Raw genomic sequence first — 17,431 nt, 5'->3', positions numbered from 1 at the left:
GCCCCCTAGGCTTTCAGTGGACCCCCATGGAGACCCTGCCCTTCACAGAACCCCCAAAACCTTCCTGCACACCCCGGGAGCTGAGTGATTCCCTGGGAGAACCAAAATCATCCCTCCAGGTGCCTTCCAGCAGCCTCCAAGGCTCTCAGTGCTCGCAGCCTGGAGACCCCTGCCATGTCCCAGGTCACACCCAGCATGACCAGCACTGTCCTGGTGTCACACACAGCACCATTCCGGGGCACACACAACACTGTCCCAGTGTCACACACAGCACCATCCCAGTGTCATGCAGAGCACGGCCAGCACTGTCCCAGGTCACACACAACACGGCCAGCACCATCCTGGGGTAACACACAGCACCATTCTGGTCACACACAGCACTGTCCCAGGTCACACAGAGCACGGCCAACACCGTCCTGGGTCACACACAGCACCCTCCCCGGTCACACATCACGGCCAGCACCATCTCGGGGTCACACACAGCACAGCCAGCACCGTCCCGGGCCTTTATTCGGCTCCCAGGCGCAGCCCTCGCCGCCGCAGGTCCGCCCTGGCCGCCCTGATGTGCTCCTGCAGCTCGGCCGCCGCCTCCTCGCAGTCGTTGAAGGTGGCCAGGCGGTAGCCCACGGTGGCCAGCGAGTAGCAGCCAAAGGCCACGAGCAGATAGACGGGCAGCGGCAGCAGCGCCTGGCGGAGCGGGCCCGGCGGCTGCAGCCCCGGCGGGGCCAGAGCCAGCGCGGCCCAGGCCGAGCCCAGCAGGGCCAGTCCGCAGAGCCACTGGGCCAGCTTGGTCATGGCGGCCTGAGGGGAGAGGAGAGTGGGAGAGCCGTGAGAGGAGCAGGGGAGAAAACGGGAGAGCGGCAGAGAAGGAAGGAGGGGGGAACCGGGAGAGACGGAGCGCCCCGCACTGCGCCCAGTCTCACCCTGGGCCTCCTGACCGGAGCGCGGCCTCAATTCCCCCTGGGCCTCCACCCGCCGGACCGAGCCCTCCCCAAAGAACCGGAACCAGAACCCGACCCGGGCCCCGCCCCACCCCCACCTGGCTCGGTCCCGCTCCCGATGCCGGTCCCTCTCGCCGCCCGGCGCAGAGATGACGTCACGGCAGCGCCGCGCGCGCGAGGGCTGCGGGGAATTGTAGTTCGGCAGGGCTGTGCCAGAGCGCGCCCCCTGCTGGCGGGGCACGGCCTCACCGGGAACCCTCCGGGAACCCCCCGGGAGCCCCGGTCCGGCCCCGCTCCCGGTGCCGCAGGAAGCGCCGGGCTTTGTGGGCCGCCGCCGGGGCCGCAGGAAGCATCTGGTTTCCTGCACGTCCGGCCGGAGGGGTGCCAGGGAGCCGGCGTGGGAGCGAGTCCCGCCCGCCCTCCCACGGCTGCGGGAACCGTGCCGTTCCCACCCCCCTCCCTCCCCAGCCCCGGTGCCCCCCCGGGGTCGTGCGGAGGGCACAGACGGGTCTGTGATGCCCTGCCAAAGGGCAGCAGCCTGAGCTGTGCCAGCACAGCTGGGGCTGGACCCCCAGAGCCCCCTGCCCACTCCAGTCTGCTCCAATCCTGGCTCCACTCCTTGCAGGTTGGGGCACACAAGGTGCCAGCAGCAAATCTCCCACCCTTGGCCACCCCTGGGCACTCCAGAACCTTCCCCAGGCTCCAGGGCCACTTCCAGCCACGCTGGCACACAGCAGGGCTGGCAGCTGGCACAGGGGACAAGGAGCTACAAAGAAACGGCTTTATTGGGCAGGGAAGGGTCCTGGATCGGCCACAGGGAGGGGGCTGCCCCAGGAAGGGGCAGCAGGACATCAATTTCTCTTCCTGCCCTTGCCAACAGCCTTGGCAGGAGGAGCGACGGGCGCTGTGGACTGGTAGAGAGTGGAGGAGATCTTGTTGATGTAATAGAGACCCACCATGGAGAAGATGAGGCTATGAGGGCAGAAAGGAGGAGGCTGCTCAGCTGCTGGGGGCAGCAACATGCTAACACCTTTCCCCTGGGTCCCATCCCCTGCCCTTCCTAAACAATTTCCCCCTGGATCCCACTCTTCTGCCTTTCCCAAACACTTTCCCCTTGGATCCCACTGTGCTGCCCTTCCTAAACCAACACCTTCCCTTGGATCCCATTCTCCTGCCCTTTCTAAACCAACATTTTCCCCTTGGATCCCACTCCCCTGCCCTTCCTGAACCAATTTCCCCCTGGATCCCACTCCCCTGCCCTTCTTAAACCAACACCTTCTCTTCGATCCCATTCTTCTGCCCTTCATAAACCAATAATTTCCCCCTGCCCTTCCTGAACATATTTCCCCCTGGATCCCTCTCTCCTGCCCTTTCTAAACCATAAATTTCCATTGGATCCTACTCTCTTGCCCTTCCTAAACCAACAAACCAACAATTTCCCCCCGGATTCCGCTCTCCTGCCCTTCCTGAACTAATTTCTCCTTGGTTCCCATTCTCCTGCCTTTCCTAAACCAACAATTTCCCCTTGGATCCCACTCTCCTGCCCTTCCCAAACACCTTCTTTTGGATCCCCACTGGGCTGCCCTTCCTAAAACAACAATTTCCCCCTGGATCCCATTCTCCTGCCTTTCCTAAACCAACAAATTCCATTGGATCCCACTCTCCTGCCTTTCTTAAGCCAACAAATTCCATTGGATCCCACTCTCCTGCCCTTTCCAAAACAACACTTTCCCCTTGGATCCCATTCTCCCGCCCTGCCCACCAGCCCCCTGACGCTCCCTGCCCAGCCTCCTGCCCCCCTCCCAGTGTCCCCCGTGCCCCCTCTGTGTCCCCTTGGTCACTCCCACCCCCCAGGGACACCTCAGGACATACCAGGTGGTCACACAGACCCTGTGGATGAGGCCAGAGGCGAACAGGGCCAGCAGGAGGCAGGTGAGGACTGTGGAGAAGCAGGAGACACACGGTGATGCAGGGCTGCTCCCGGGGATGGGGGAGCAGCAGAATTTCTCCCAGACCCAGGAAAAGCTCCAAGGCAGGGCTGGGACCATCCAGTGCCACTGCTGGAGCACCCCCAGCCCTTTTGTCACCCCCATGTCCTCCCTGGGCTCCCCCAACACTCACTCTCAGGAAATATCTTGGCCTGGAAGCCCTTCCCAAAGATGAGGTTCTCCAGGTTGTTGAAGGCCTGGCTGTGGAGTTAAGGCAAACAAAAGGATCCTGCTGCCCCCCATTTCCCATCCTGCCGGCCCTCTGCAGGGAAGGGAGCTCTGGAGGGTGTCAGGGACAGTTTGGGGATGTAGTGGGGGCCATAAAGGGTGTAATGCAGAGGGCATCAGGCTCAGTTTTGGGGTGCAGTGAGGCCTAAAGGGGGTGCAATGGGGAGGACATCATGGCCAGTTTGGGGGTGCAATGGGGAGGGCACCAGGTGCAGTTTGGGGGTGCAGTGAGGGCCAAAGGGGTGAAATGGGGAGGGGGCCAAGACCAGTTTGGGGGTGCAATGGGGAGATAACACCAAGGCCAGTGTGGGGGTGCAGTGAGGCCTAAAGGGGGTGCAATGGGGAGGGCACAGGCACTAGTTTGGGGGTGCAACCAGGCCCAGTTTGGGGGTGTAATGGGGAGGGCATCAGGCTGTTTGGGGGTGCAGTGAGGGCCATAAAGGGCGTAATGGGGAGGGCACCAGGCCCAGTTTGGGGGTGCAATGGGGAGGGCACCAGGCCCAGTTTGGGGCTCAATGGGGAGAGCACCAAGGCCAGTTTGGGGGTATAATGGGGAAGGCATCAGGCCCAGTTTGGGGGTGCAATGTGGAGGGCACCAGGGCCAGTTTGGGGGTGCAATGGTGGATGGGGGGGTGTAATGGGGAGGGCACCTGGCCCAGTTTGGGGGTGCAATGGGAGCCATAATGGGGTTTAATGGGGAGAGGGCACAAGCACCAGTTTGGGGGTGCAGTGGAGCCCATAGGGGGTGTAATGGGGAGGGCATCAGGGCCAGTTTGGGGGTGTAGTGAGGGCCAGTTTGGGGGTATAATGGGGAAGGCCTCAGGCCCAGTTTGGGGGTGCAATGGGGCAGGCACCAGGCCCAGTTTGGGGATGCAGTGAGGGTGAAAGGAGTGAAATGGGGAGGCGACCAAGGCCAATTTGGGGGTGCAGTGAGGCCTAAAGTGGGTGTGATGGGGAGGGCACAAGCACCAGTTTGGGGGTGCAATGGGGGCCCAAAGGGGTGCAATAGGGGGAGAGTATCAGGCCCAGTTTGGGGGAGCAGAGAGGATCATGGGGTGCAATGGGGAGAGCACCAGACCCAGTTTGGGGGTGCCATGGGTGGATGGGGGGGTGGGTGTAATGGGGGGAGGGCACCAAGACCAGTTTGGGGGTGCAATGGGGAGGGCAGTGTGGGGGTGCTATGGGGGCTGCCTCCCACCACCCTTGTGCTCCCGTTCCCAGCCCCCCGCCCCCTGCAGCCCCCCCGGTGTCCCCGGGATGCCGTGAGGGAGCAGACGAAGAGCGCCGAGCCCAGCAGCCCGCCCTGGATGGTGAGCCACTCGGTGGAGGCCAGCTGCCGGCTGTACATCTGCATCCCTGCGAACAGCAGCAGCGACAGCAGCGACGACAGCGCCAGCGACGTGCCCGTGCCTACGGCTGCGCCCCGGGGCCGCCTCAGCACCGGGACTGGCACCGGCACCGGGGCCACGCTGTGCCCCCCTTCCCTCAGCGCAGCTGCCCCGCAGGTCCCGTTAACCCCGTTATCCCCGTGCCCCCAATATCCTCCTGCCCCGCCACACCTCCATTCCCTGTTCCCGGTACCCCTGCCCCGTTAACCCCCGTGCCCCCAACATCCTCCTGCCCCGCCACACCTCCATTCCCTGTCCCCATTGCCCCCTGCCCCATTACTCCCGTTATCCCTGTGCCATCACACCTCCATTCCCCTCTCCCCGTTACCCCCGGCCCCGGTACCCCCCCTCCCGTTAACCCCGTTATCTCCGTGTCCCCAATACCCCATGTCCTGTGCCATCACAGCTCCACTCCCCCTCCCCATTGCCCCCTGCCCCATTAGCCCCAGCTCCCATTAACCCCATTATACCCGTGCCCCCAATACCGTCCTGCCCCGCCACACCTCCATTCCCTCTCCCCATTACCCCCCCACCCCGTTACCCCCGTGTCATCACATCTCCATTCCCTTCTCCCCGTTACCCCCGGCCCCGGTACCCCCCGTTCCCGTTGACCCCGTTATCCCCGTGCTCCCAGTACTCTCCTGTGCCACCACACCTCCATTCCCTCTCCCCATTGCCCCCTGCCCCATGAACCCCAGCTCCCGTTAACCCCATTATCCCCATGCCCCCAACATCCTATTGTGCCATCACACCTCCGTTCCCTGTCCCCGGTACCCCCCGCTCCCGTTAACCCCATTATACCCGTGCCCCCAATACCCCTGCCCCGCCACACCTCCATTCCCTCTCCCCATTGCCCCCTTGCCTCGTTACCCCCGTTATCCCCGTGCCCCCAGCATTCCCATCACCTCCCCAGACTCCGTGCCCCCCCCATTTCCCCGCCGTTACCCATGGTGCCCCCAGCCCGTCCCGGTGCCGCTCCCGGTACCGCCGTTCTGCGCACGCGCACTTCGCCAGCGCGCAGCGGGGACACGGCAGCACAGCAGGGCCGCGCCACTGCGCATGCGCGGGAGGCCCCGTCCCTCCTAGCCCGCCCCCTGGCGGCCGGGAGTGGCACTGCAAGTCCGCGCCGTCCTGGAGCGCTCTCTGGCGGCGGGGACGGGAACAGCGCGGGGACGGGACCCCCGCACCGAGCACCGGCCCCGGTACCGGCACACGAAGCACCCCCGGGAACACCCCCGGGAGCACCGCCGGTACCGGTGCCATGCTCATCCTGCCCACAGCCCGCTCCCTGCGCCGCTCCCCGAGCGTCGCTTCTCGAGGGATGCCCGGGGGTGCGGCAAGAGCATCCCCGCGCCGCTCTCCCCCACCCCGCACCGGTGCCGCCCCTCCGGTGTCTCCACCGCCCTCCGGTGCCGGCGGGGCGGGCGCCGCCGAGCATGCGCGCCGCCGCCCCCCGCGCTCCCCCCGGCTCCGCCGCTCCCTGCAACACACCGGGGCGATCGCGGCCGCCGCTGCTGCCGCCGCCGCCGCAGGCACGGGCGCGGGTAGCGGAGCCATGGCCGAGGGCGAGGACCTGCAGACCTTCACCTCCATCATGGACGCGCTCGTCCGCATCAGCGTGAGCGGCCGCGGTGGCGGCGGGGGGGCGGACGGGGGTCCTCCGGGACCGGGTCGCCGTGGCAACGCGGCGGGGACCGGGGGGGGAGGGCGATGCCCTTGAGGGGTGGGCGGGCAGCGGACCCGCACCCCGACTCACCGCAGCGACCCCCGGGCATCGCCCGGCATCGGGACCCCCCCACACCGAGCCGCGGTCGAGCCGGTGGCACCGGGTGCCGAGAGGGCGGCCCCGATCTTGGTGCCCAGCCCGGTCCTGGCGCTGGTCCCAGGGCTCTGCTGTGGGTCCAGCTCCAGTCCCCATCCCAACCCCCAGCGCCATCCTAGCCCCCATCTCCCTCTCCATCCCAGTTCCAATCCCACACCCATCCCAGTCCCCATCCCCATCCCAGCCCCGGGCCCATCCTGGCACAATTCCCAGTGCTGGTCCTCATCCCCATCCCAGTCCCCATCCCAGCCCTGGGCCCATCCTGGTGCTGATCCCACTGCTGGTCCTCATCCCCATCCCAGCCATCATCCCCATCCCAGCCCTGGGCCCATCCTGGTGCTGATCTCAGTGGTGGCCCCCATCCCCATTGCACTGCCAGTCCTGATACCGGTCTGATCCTGGGCCCAGTCCCAATCCTATCCCCACACCAGGCCTGGGCCCCATCCAGGCTCTGCTCCCAGTGCTGGTGCTGATTCTGACCATGCTGCTGCTCCCAGGCCTGATCCTGACCCTGCTGTGATCCAGCCTCAGCCCCCAGGCCCATCCCAGTGCTGATCCTGGTTCTGCCCATGCTGCTGCCCCCAGGCCTGATCCTGGCTCTGATGCTGGTCCAGGTGCCAGTGCTGGCCCCAGTCCTGGTCCTGCTGTGGCCCCAGTTCCCATCCCCAGTCCAGTCCTGGGCTTCATCCTGCTGCTGGCCCTGACTTCCAGGCCTCATCCTGGCCATGATGCTGGTCCCAGCCTTTGCCCCTATCCCAGTGCTGCTCCTGACACTGGCCCTGATCCTCATCCTGCTGCTGCTCCTGGTGTTTGTCCTCATCCGGTCCCTGGTGCTGGTCCCAGGCCCCATCATTGCCCTGATGGTGTCCCTGTCCTTGTCTCCATTCCAGCCTGACTCCCAGTACTGATCCTGATCCTGATCCTGGTCCTGATGCTGATCCTGGCCCTGGTGTTGATTCCAGGCCCTGGTGCTGATCCCAGCCCTGATGTTGATCCTGGCCCAGGTGCTGGTCCTGGCCCTGGCCTTGGCCCTGGTGCTGGTCCCAGGCCCTGATCCCAGCCTTAGTGATGGTCCTAGCCCTGATTCGGATCCTGGCTCCAGTCCTGGCCCTGGTGTTAATCTCAGCCTTGATGTTGATCCTGGCCCTAGTGTTAGTTCTGGCCCAGGTGCTGGTCCTGGCCCTCTTGCTGATCTCAGCCCTGATGCTGACCCTGACCCTGGCCCTGGTCCTGGTCCTGGCCCTGATCCTGTCCGTGATGCTGATCTCAGCCCTGATTCTGGTCCTGGTTCTGGCCTTGATGCTGGCCCTGCTCCTGGCCCTGGTGCTGGTGCTCGTCTCAGCCCTGGCCCAGATCCTGGCCCTGGTGCTGGTCCTGGCCCTAGAGCTGTTCCCAGGTCCTGACCCATCAGGTGTACCCATCTGGTGCTGATCCTCGCGGCGCCTGGCCCAGATCCTGGCCCTGGTACTGGTCCTGACCTATTGACTCAGCCTGGCTGGCTGGTCTCAGCCTGGCCCTGATCCTGGCCCTGGTGCTGGTCCAGCCTGCTGCTGATCCAGCCCTGGTCTGGCCCTGACCTGCCTGATGCTGATCTCAGCCCTGGTCGCTTGATGCGATCTCAGCCGGTCTGGCGGTCTCAGCTGCCGATCGCCCTGGTGCCGGTCCCATCTGGTCCAGCCCCGCTGTGTCCCCAGCGGGTGACGCTCCCGCTCTCTCCGCAGACCAGCATGAAGAACATGGAGCGGGAGCTGGTGTGCCCGGTGTGCAAAGAGATGTACAAACAGCCGCTGGCCCTGCCCTGTACCCACAACGTGTGCCACGTGTGTGCCAGCGAGGTGCTGCTGCAGCACGGGCACCTGTACTGCGACCCCACCTCCGAGCCCACCTCGCCCGCCGCCACCCCCTCCACCCGCAGCCCCCGCCTGGGCCGCAGGGCTGTCCCCAAACCCGACCGGCTGGACCGCCTGCTCAAGTCAGGTGGGGCTGGAGGGACAGCGAGGGGACAGGGATGGCTGGAGACAGCGGGGGTGGCTGAGGGGATGGAGACAGGGATGGCTGGAGGGGTTTGGGACAGCCAGAGGGGATGGGGGCACCTGGAGGGAACAGAGATGGCTGGAGGGGACAGGGATGGCTATAGACAGTGGGGGTGGCTGAGGGGATGGGGACAGGAATGGCTGGAGAGGTTTGGGACAGCCATAGAGGATGGGGACAGGGATGGCTGGAGAGCATAGGGACAGGCTGGAGAGGATGGGAACAGGGATGGCTGGAGGGCTTTGGGACAGCCACAGGGGATGGGAACAGCAGGAGGGATTTGGGACAGCCAGAGGGGATGAGGACAGGGATGGCTGGAGGGGTCTGGGACAGCCAGAGGGGATGGGGACAGATCGAGGGGACAGAGATGGCTGGAGGAGAGGAGGATGGCTGGAGGGGACAGGGATGGATGGTTGGAGGAGATGGGGACAGGGATGGATGGAGAGGACAGGGGTGATTGGATGAGTTTGGGAAGCTGGAGGGGATGGGGAGAGCTGGAGGGGACAGAGATGGCTGGAGGAGAACGGGATGGCTGGAGGGAACAGGGATGGATGGAGGGGAAGGGAATGGCTGGAGGGGATGGCAGAAGGAATAGGAACAGCAGAGGGGGTGAGCATGGCTGGAAAGGACGGGGACAGGGATGGCTGGAGGGGTTGGGAACAGAGACAACAGGAAGGGATGGAGGTGAGGATGGGTCTCTTTGCCCTGCTGACCCCCATCCCCACCTCCCTCCCACAGGCTTTGGCACCTACCCGGGGCGCAAGCGCGGCGCCGTGCACCCGCAGACCGTCAGCTTCCCGTGCCCCGCCTGCCAGCGGGACGTGGACCTGGGCGAGCGGGGCCTGGGCAGCCTCTTCCGCAACCTGACCCTGGAGCGCGTGGTGGAGCGCTACCGGCAGACCATCAACATCAGCGCCGCCATCATGTGCCAGTTCTGCAAGCCCCCGCAGCTGGAGGCCACCAAGGGCTGCACGGAGTGCAAGTCCAGTTTCTGCAATGAGTGCTTCAAGCTCTACCACCCCTGGGGCACGCAGAAAGCCCAGCACGAGCCCACGCCCCCCACCCTCACCTTCCGCCCCAAGGTGGGTCCTCCTGCCCGCCTTAATCCTCCTGATGAAGGCTGAGAGGGTTGGGATTGTTCAGCCTGGAGAGGAGAGGGTTTGGGGTTACCAAATTGTGGCCTTCTGGTGTTTGAAGGGAGCTTTTGAAAGGATGGGGCAAGACTGTTTACAAGAGTGACAGGATAAAGGGCAATGGGTTCAGATTGAAAGGGAGTAAGTTTAGGTTAGAAATTAGGAAAAAATTCTTGTAGTGAGGGTGGTATGGTTCTGGGACACAGTGCCCTGGAAGTGTTCAAGGCCAAGGTGAGGCTCTGAGCAATGGGGTCTGGGTGAGGATGTCCCTGCTCATGTCAGACAGGTTAGAACAAGATGATCTTCCGGGTGCCCTTCCAACCCCAACCATTCTGTGATGCTGAGATCTGGGGCGCAGGGGTGGGACTCTCGGGGGTGGAGGGAGGTGCAGAGCCCCGCTGAGCCCCGCTGTGCTCGTGCAGGGGCTGATGTGCCCGGAGCACAAGGAGGAGGTGACTCACTACTGCAAGACCTGCCAGCGGCTGGTGTGCCAGCTCTGCCGCGTGCGCCGCACCCACACCAGCCACAAGATCACCCCGGTGCTCAGCGCCTACCAGGCCCTCAGGGTAAGGGCTCCTGGGGCCAGGCTGGGGCTCTGTGGGGAATTGGGGGCACCACAGAGCCCCAGTGCAGATGGGGGGTGTGGGGCGGGGGCTGCTGGCACCACGTCTCATCACCTTCCTGCAGGAGAAGCTGACAAAGAGCCTCGCCTACATCCTGAGCAGCCAGGACACGGTGCAGACCCAGATTGCTGAGCTGGAGGAGACAGTGAAGCACACAGAGGTAAGGGCAGAGGGTGCCCGTCTGTCCCTGAGTTGTCCCTAGGCAGAGGTGGCACAGCCAGCCCAGTCCCCTCTGATCCCAGGAGGTGCCACACGCTGACCCTGCCATGCCTGTGCCCGGCAGGTGAACGGCTCACAGGCCAAGGAAGAGGTGTCCCAGCTGATCCAGGGGCTCTGTGCCATGCTGGAGGAGAAGCGGGCCACGCTGCTGCAGGCCATCGAGGAGTGCCAGCAGGAGCGGCTGGCCAGCCTGCACGGCCAGATCCGGGAGCACCAGGCCATGCTGGAGAACTCGGGCATGGTGGGCTATGCCCAGGAGGTGCTGAAGGAGACTGACCACCCCTGCTTTGTCCAGGCTGCCAAGCAGCTGCACAACAGGTACTGGGCTGCGGGCATGGAGCTGCCAGGGAGCATTGGGACCCTCTGGTGCCCGCGGTGCCACCTTGACATCCCCACTCTCCTGTGCTGCAGGATCCTCAGGGCCACCGATTCGCTGCAGAGCTTCCGTCCTGCAGCCAACGCCTCCTTCAGCCACTTCCAGCTGGATGTCAGCAGGGAGCTGAAGCTGCTCACTGACCTGGCCTTCATCCGAGGTAAAGGCACCGGGACCCGGGCACCGGCTGTGCCCCGTGCCCAGGCACAGCCCCTGCGGGCAGAGCGGGTCCCTGCCCGCCTCGGAGCTGCAGCTCAGCCACGGCTGCTCGCGGATCTGCCGGTGCCCCCTCCCCGTCAGGGACAGCCCCTGCCCCAGCAGCCCCCAGAGATACCCCTGCCCTGCCCTGTGCCAGGGCGCCGGGGCCAGGGGCAGGCAGGCAGGGCCGTGGTGCCAGGTGAGGGCAGCAGCAGTGCCGCGGGGTGAGTACGGAGCTGCCCCCGCTGCCGGGCAGGCGCTTCCCGCAGGGCAGGAGCCGCGTGGCCCTGCCAGACCCGCTGGCGACACGTTTCAGACCTGCTTCTACCTCTCTTTGTTTATAGGCTGCGGCCGCTGCCGAGGCGTCACCGAAGTAACTGAGGCAAGTCACACCCCTGCCCCAGAGCCGCCCCGCTCTCTCTTCCCATCCCTCCATCCTGCTCCCGTCCCTGGCCCCGCTCCGCCGCCATCCTCCATCCCCTCCATCCCCGTCCTGCCCGCCGGCGCTGGCAGCCGGTGGCTCTGCCTTCTCCATCTGCCGCCCTCCTCCTGCCCTCCCGCCCCCTCTCGCCACGTTTCCATCCCCATCCTCACCCCATTTCCATCCCCCTCGCGCCCCATTTCTGTCCCGCTTCTTGCTCCATTTCCATCTTCTTTGCCCCATTTCCATCCCCCTCACGCCCCATTTCTGTCCCACTCCTTGCTCCATTTCTATTCCCTTCCTTGCCCCATTTCTGCCCTCTCTCTCCCCATTTCCATCCCCTCTTGTCCTGTTTCCATTTTCTTGCTCGCCCCATTTCTGTCTCCTCTCGCCCTGTTTCCATCCCCTTCCTCACTCCATTTCTGTTCAACTCTCACCCCACTTCTGTCCACATGCTCACCTCACTTCTGTCCCATTCATCATCCAATTTTCTGCTCCCTCCTCATCCCATTTCCACTCTCCCTTGCCCCATTTCAACCCCATCCTTGCCCTTTTTCCACTTTCTTCTCATCCTGTTTCCATTCCCCCACTCTCCATTTCCATCCCAGTCTCACCCCATTTCCACCCCAGTCTCACCCTATTTCCATCCTCTTCCTCACTCCATTTTCATTCTCTCCTTGCTCCATTTCCACCCCTCTCCTTGTTCCATTTTCTTCCCTCTCTTGTCCCATTTCCATTCCCTTTCTTGACTCATATTTGTCTCCCCTTCACCCCATTTATGTCCAGATTCCTCTCCCATTTATTTTCCCATCTGCCCCCTATTTCTCTCCCACTTTCACCCCATTTCCCTTCTCTTCCTTGTTCTATTTCCACCCCTCTCCTTATCCCATTTCTTTCTCCCCTCGCCCCATTCCCATCTGCCTCTTCACCCCAATTCCATCCTGCTCACCCCATTTCTTTCCCTTTCTGCATCCCTTTCCCACCTTGTCCTTGCCCCATTGTTGCCCCATTTCCATTCTCCTTCTCTCTTTATTTCCATCCTACTCTCACCCCATTTCTGCCCTCTTCCTCTCCCATTTCCATCCCTCTCCTTGCCCCATTTCTACCTCCCTCCTCATGCTGTTTCCTTTCTCTTCCTTGCCCCATTCCCATCCTTTCCTTACCCCTCTCCCACCTGCCACCCTTCATCTCCCCTCCCCGCCCTGCCTCTGTTCCTGCCAGTACCTTCTACCACCCTCCATCCCCATCTCCTCCTCCTCCTCCTCTCCTGCTGCCTCCACTCTCTCTCTCTTTCTCTCTCTCTCCTCCCTCCTGACTTGCACTCGGCCTGTCTGGTCCCTGGAGCCCCACAGCAGCAGCTCCTCTGTCTCCCCGACTCTCGCTCTCCTCCGGTGCCGACACACGGTCCTCCGCAGTCAGACCCCTTTAGACTCCGCTGGTTGTGCGTCCGTCCGTCCGTCCGTCCGGAATCCCGGAATGCCCCCTCCCTGCGTCCGGCCGCCTCCCTGCCCGCGGGGTGGGGGATGCTGCCTGACGCCCGCTGCCGCCTCTCCCCGCAGCGCCCGAGGCCCCCGTCATCGACACGCAGCGCACCTACACCTACGACCAGATCTTCCTGTGCTGGCGGCTGCCGCAGCACTCGCCGCCCGCCTGGCACTACACCGTGGAGTTCCGCAAGACCGACTCCAAGGCCAAGGGGCTGAAGCTGTGGCAGCGGCGGGAGGAGGTCAGGGGCACCTGCGCCCTCGTTGAGTACCTGGACACCGACAGCGTCTACGTGCTCCGGGTGAAGGGCTACAACAAGGCGGGTTTTGGGGACTACAGCGAGGACATCTACCTGCACACGCCGCCCGCCCCAGGTGAGCGGGGACGGGATGACATTGGAGTCACCAAAGGGGTATCGCCTGCCCACCCCAGGTGAGAGGGGACGGGATCATGTCGGGGTCACCAATCGTCACCAAAGGGGTATTGCCTGCCCAGAGGGGAGAGGATCACATCGGGGTCACCAATTGTCACCGCTCCAGGTGAGAGGGGATGGGATCACATGGGGGTCACCAAAGGGGTATCGCCTGCCCACCCCAGGTGAGAGGGGATGGGATCACGTCAGGGTCACCAATTGTCACCGCTCCAGGTGAGAGGGGGTGGGATCACATCAGGGTCACCAAGGGGTATTGCCCGCCCACCCCAGGTGACAGGGGATGGGATCATGTCGGGGGTCACCAATTGTCACCAAAGGGGTGTCACCCACCCACCCCAGGGAGAGGGATGGGATCACATCGGGGCCACCAATTGTCACCAAAGTGGTGTCACCTGCCTGCCCCAGGTGAGAGGGGATGGGGTCACGTCGGCGTCATCAATTGTCACCAAAGGGGTATCACCCACCCCAGGTGAGTGGGGATGGGATCACATTGGGGTCACCTTGTCACTGCAGGGATATCGGGGACAGACAAAGGTGATATAGAGATACTGTATCATCAGAAGGCATGAAAAAAGGCACTTTATTATTAGAAATCTACAGTTCTTATAGAAACAAAAGTAGACCTAAGACCTGATTGGCCTTTAGGAATCTTCTCTCACCTATTGCTCAAGAAGGGAGAGCTCCTGCTTGTAAACATCTTTGACAAACAGATTGGCTGCTAGGTGCAGAGATTGAGATAATAACTGTTTTAATTCTTCCTCTGAGCTTTCTCACAGCTTCCCAGGAAAATCCTGGGAGAGCTATGTCTCTCTCTGTTCAGAGGACATGTGATTACCACAGATTGGCTGCGTGGATCAACGCAGGGCGCCCCGCTGTGCTGTGCTGCTCACCTTTCTCCTCTTTGTCTGCTCCCCACAGTCCTCAACTTCTTCCTGGACAACCGCTGGGGCTTCAACCGGGACCGGCTGGCCATCAGCAAGGACCAGCGCGCGGTGCGCAGCGTGCCCGGCATCCCCATGCTCTTCGCCGCCGAGCGCCTCATGACCAGCTGCCACCTGTCCATCGACCTGGTCATCGGCGACGTGGCCATCACCCAGGGCAAGAGCTACTGGGCCTGCTGCGTGGACCCCAGCTCCTACCTGGTCAAGGTGGGCGTGGGGCTGGAGAGCAAGCTGCAGGAGTGGTTCCAGGTGCCGCAGGACGTGGTGAGCCCCAGGTGAGATTGGAGGGTGCAGGGTTTGTTCTTACCTGCCCAGCTGGGTGTCAGGGGGCTCCTGGAGGGGACAGCTCTCCACTGGGCTCAGAATAAACACCTTCAGCATTGCTGGGGAGTCCCATGAGCGGCCAATCCAGCCAGGGGGGCTGCTGGGTGCTAAGGCACCTTCTCAGATGGGTATTGGAGCTGGATCCCCCCACCTGGGTACTCTGCATGGCAGGTGGAGAGGCCACAGGCAGAACAGGGCCCTCCTGGGTGGGTGCCCGTCCCTGGAGGTGTGGAGGGATCTCCAGCCTGTCCCATGGGAGGACTCACCTGCCCCCCCTGTACAGGTATGACCCCGACAGTGGCCACGACAGCGGGGCAGAGGACACAACGGTGGAGGCGCCTCCTCCCTACGCCTTCCTTACCATCGGCATGGGCAAGATCCTGCTGTCCCACGGCTCGGCCCTCACGTCCCGCGACCCCAACGGCTGCACCGTGCCCCTGCCCCCGCGCATTGGCATCTGCCTGGACTACGAGCAGGGCAAGGTGAGCTTCTACGACGCTGTGTCCTTCCGCGAGCTCTGGGAGTGCGGCGTGGACTGCTCGGGGCCCGTCTGCCCCGCCTTCTGCTTCATCGGAGGGGGGGCCCTGCACCTGCAGGAGCTGGTGGCCAACAAGCAGGAGAGGAAAGTGACCATTGGGAACTTTGCCAAGCTGGACTGAGCCATGCCCGCGGTCCCCACACGCCCCCCGGGCACCCTGCGAGCACCAGGGGGACACAAGTGGCCAGGGAGCAGAGCAGAGCAGAACAGGGGTGGCCCCGGCCCTGCCGCCACTGGGGACAGGCCAGGTGTTTGTTTTGTGGGATGGGGGGGACGGGGACAGCTTTGCCGTCCCCTCCTCACCCTGTCTGCCCGCCCCTGGCTCCAGCTCAGCCCCAGGCTGCTCTGGGCTGGGGCTGTGGGCAGGGCTGGCAGAGGGTCAGCCCTAGAGAGGGGTCAGGGAGGGGGACGGGGCTGCGCAGGGAGGGGGGTGGAAGGTGACAGTGGGGTGACAGTGCAGGGGAGAGGCTGGGTGCTGGTTGGGGTGGGGGAGGCAGCTGGGGTGGGGGAGAGGGAGGTGGGGGGAGGCTGGGCTGGAACAAGGTGTGAAGATGTTTTGTAAAATGGCTCATTTTCAACGTGGATTATCTGGCTGCAGCCAGGCACAGCCCCTGCACGCAGCCAGCGTGGGGTCCCTCCCGTGGGCTGCCGGGCACCCCGGTGCCTGCCGCCTGCTCTGCCCTGTCCTTGGGGAGCAACGTGCCTGGCCAGCCCTGCACGTGGCCTCAGGGCCACGCTTGGCTCCCGTTACACCTCTGGGTGCCCAACCCATGGCCGGGGTGGGCTGGGCCTGCAGGGTCTGGATCTGACCCACCAGGGAGCCCCAGCACAGCCGTGGGGGCTGTGCCAGCAGTCCCACGCCGGGCTCTGTCCGAGCTGCTGTCATTTCTCCTGGGTTCTGTTACAACAAACGCTGTATTTTCATGGTTTCCTACAATAAACTGCAATGCCAGACTCGTCCAGAGCCTCCCTGGCACAGGGGGGCCATGGGACTGAGCTGTACAGAGGGCCAGAGTGTGCATGGGGCTAGGGTGACAAGGGAGGGGTCTGGGTTGGCTGTGGGGTCACAGGGCTGTGGGGTCATGGGGCTGTGAGGTTGCAGGGTTGTAGTGGCACGGGGCTGTGGGATAGCAGGGCTATGGGATCACAGAGTTGTGGGGTCTCAGGGCTGTGGGGTCACAGGGTTGTAGGGTCGCAGGGCTATGGGGTCTCAGGGCTGTGGGGTCACAGGGCTATGGGGTCTCAGGGCTGCAGAGTTGTAGGGTAGCAGAGCTGTGGGGTCTCAGGGCTGTGGGGTCGCAGGGCTATGGGGTAGCAGGGCTGTGGGTTTGCAAGGCTATGGGGTAGCAGAGCTGTGGGGTCTGAGGGCTATGGGGTCTCAGGGCTATAGGGTAGCAGGGTTGTAGTGTCACAGTGCTGTGGGGCTGCAGGGCTGTGGGGTCTGGGGACTATGGGGTCACAGAGCTATGGGCTCTCAGGGCTGTGGGGCTGCAGGGTTGTCGGATAGCAGGGCTGTGGGGTCTCAGAGCTATGGGGTCACGAGGCTGTGGGGTCTCAGGGCTGTGGGGTCACAGGGCTATGGGGTAGCAGGGCTGTGGGGTCTGAGGACTATGGGATCACAGAGCTATGGGATCACAGAGCTATGGGCTCTCAGGGCTGTGGTGCTGGGCCAGCCATGGGGCTGTGAGAGCAGGCTGTCCAGCAGCACGTGTCCTGAGGCGTGCACGGCACCGGGGCCATGGGGCCGGGCTGTCCTTTGGGCCGTGGCCAGCAGGTGCCAACCGTGCCCAGCCCGGGCAGCGCTGACGTGTCAGGTCCTGCCCGTGCTCTGCCTGGCCACGTGGTCACTGCCACCCATCACAGGGGGCTCCTGGAGGGGACAGCTCTCCACTGGGCCCAGATAAACTCCTTCAGCACTGCTGGGGAGTCCCATGGGCAGCCACAACAGCCTAGGGGGCTGCTGGGTGCTGAGGCACCTTCTCAGATGGGTATTGGAGCTGGATCCCCTCACCTGGGTACTCTGCATGGCAGCTGGAGGGGCCACAGGTGGGTGGGTGCCTGTCCCTGGAGCTGGAAGGGGACGGGGCCACAGGGCTGAGCTCTCTGTGAACAGACAACTCTTTGTAGGGCCCAGCCCTTCAAATCAGGGCCCTGTTCTGATCCCTGGGGCCCTGCCCAGGCCTGGGGGGGCTGGGAGGGGAAGCAGCAGTGCAAGGCACACCCCATCCCCTTTGGGGCTCTGTGCTAAGCACACAACCCCATATCCAGCTGGCAGAAAGGATCTGGGGGTGGGGGGTGCTCCACTGTGCCAGACCCCCATCAATCTCGGGGAGCCCCCTGTTCTC

At 63.9% G+C, this 17,431-nt stretch overlaps 3 protein-coding genes across 4 annotated transcripts; 1 reads left to right on the top strand and 2 right to left on the bottom strand.

The window, feature by feature from the left end:
* Window positions 1-492: 492 nt before the first annotated feature.
* Window positions 493-1,193, bottom strand: DPM3 (dolichyl-phosphate mannosyltransferase subunit 3, regulatory). 2 transcript variants are annotated; one of them, XM_064732755.1, is made up of 2 exons: window positions 1,040-1,193; window positions 493-801 (listed from the first exon to the last, which is right to left on the bottom strand). In XM_064732755.1, the coding sequence occupies exon 2, from the start codon at window positions 793-795 to the stop codon at window positions 508-510; it is 288 nt and encodes a 95-aa protein (XP_064588825.1). In that variant the 5' UTR covers window positions 796-801; window positions 1,040-1,193; the 3' UTR covers window positions 493-507. The 2 variants fall into 2 exon arrangements, with proteins under 2 accessions (XP_064588825.1, XP_064588826.1); XM_064732756.1 differs by lacking the exon at window positions 1,040-1,193 and adding an exon at window positions 924-1,021.
* A 515-nt stretch (window positions 1,194-1,708) lies between these two features.
* On the bottom strand, window positions 1,709-5,630 carry KRTCAP2 (keratinocyte associated protein 2). Its single transcript, XM_064732754.1, has 5 exons — window positions 5,491-5,630; window positions 4,419-4,573; window positions 3,063-3,126; window positions 2,814-2,880; window positions 1,709-1,913 (listed from the first exon to the last, which is right to left on the bottom strand). Exons 1-5 carry the CDS (start codon window positions 5,492-5,494, stop codon window positions 1,793-1,795), a joined length of 411 nt encoding a protein of 136 aa, XP_064588824.1. The 5' UTR covers window positions 5,495-5,630; the 3' UTR covers window positions 1,709-1,792.
* Window positions 5,631-5,694: 64 nt separating this feature from the next.
* Window positions 5,695-16,093, top strand: TRIM46 (tripartite motif containing 46). The gene is made up of 10 exons (XM_064732715.1): window positions 5,695-6,163; window positions 8,089-8,344; window positions 9,137-9,480; window positions 9,954-10,097; window positions 10,219-10,314; window positions 10,438-10,691; window positions 10,785-10,906; window positions 12,925-13,224; window positions 14,202-14,499; window positions 14,832-16,093. Exons 1-10 carry the CDS (start codon window positions 5,807-5,809, stop codon window positions 15,205-15,207), a joined length of 2,547 nt encoding a protein of 848 aa, XP_064588785.1. The 5' UTR covers window positions 5,695-5,806; the 3' UTR covers window positions 15,208-16,093.
* The last annotated feature ends 1,338 nt before the right edge of the window (window positions 16,094-17,431 follow it).

The sequence above is a fragment of the Zonotrichia leucophrys genome, chromosome 25 (assembly GCF_028769735.1).
Source record: "Zonotrichia leucophrys gambelii isolate GWCS_2022_RI chromosome 25, RI_Zleu_2.0, whole genome shotgun sequence".
NCBI classification, from domain to species: domain Eukaryota; kingdom Metazoa; phylum Chordata; class Aves; order Passeriformes; family Passerellidae; genus Zonotrichia; species Zonotrichia leucophrys.
The sequence above is the reverse complement of the archived record's forward strand: the minus strand, read 5'-3'. Positions and strand labels throughout refer to the sequence as shown.

Bases quoted from the DNA above. Each gene is read 5' to 3' on its own strand.
- DPM3 (XM_064732755.1), bottom strand. From the start codon at position 795: ATGACCAAGCTGGCCCAGTGGCTCTGCGGACTGGCCCTGCTGGGCTCG.
- KRTCAP2 (XM_064732754.1), bottom strand. The intron at 2,881-3,062 runs GTGAGTGTTGGG...GCTTCTCCACAG, and splicing joins GGCCAAGATATTTCCTGAGA to TCCTCACCTGCCTCCTGCTG. The intron at 1,914-2,813 runs GTATGTCCTGAG...CTGCCCTCATAG, and splicing joins AGGGTCTGTGTGACCACCTG to CCTCATCTTCTCCATGGTGG.
- TRIM46 (XM_064732715.1), top strand. From the start codon at position 5,807: ATGCTCATCCTGCCCACAGCCCGCTCCCTGCGCCGCTCCCCGAGCGTC. The intron at 6,164-8,088 runs GTGAGCGGCCGC...CTCTCTCCGCAG, and splicing joins ACGCGCTCGTCCGCATCAGC to ACCAGCATGAAGAACATGGA. The intron at 13,225-14,201 runs GTGAGCGGGGAC...TGCTCCCCACAG, and splicing joins GCACACGCCGCCCGCCCCAG to TCCTCAACTTCTTCCTGGAC.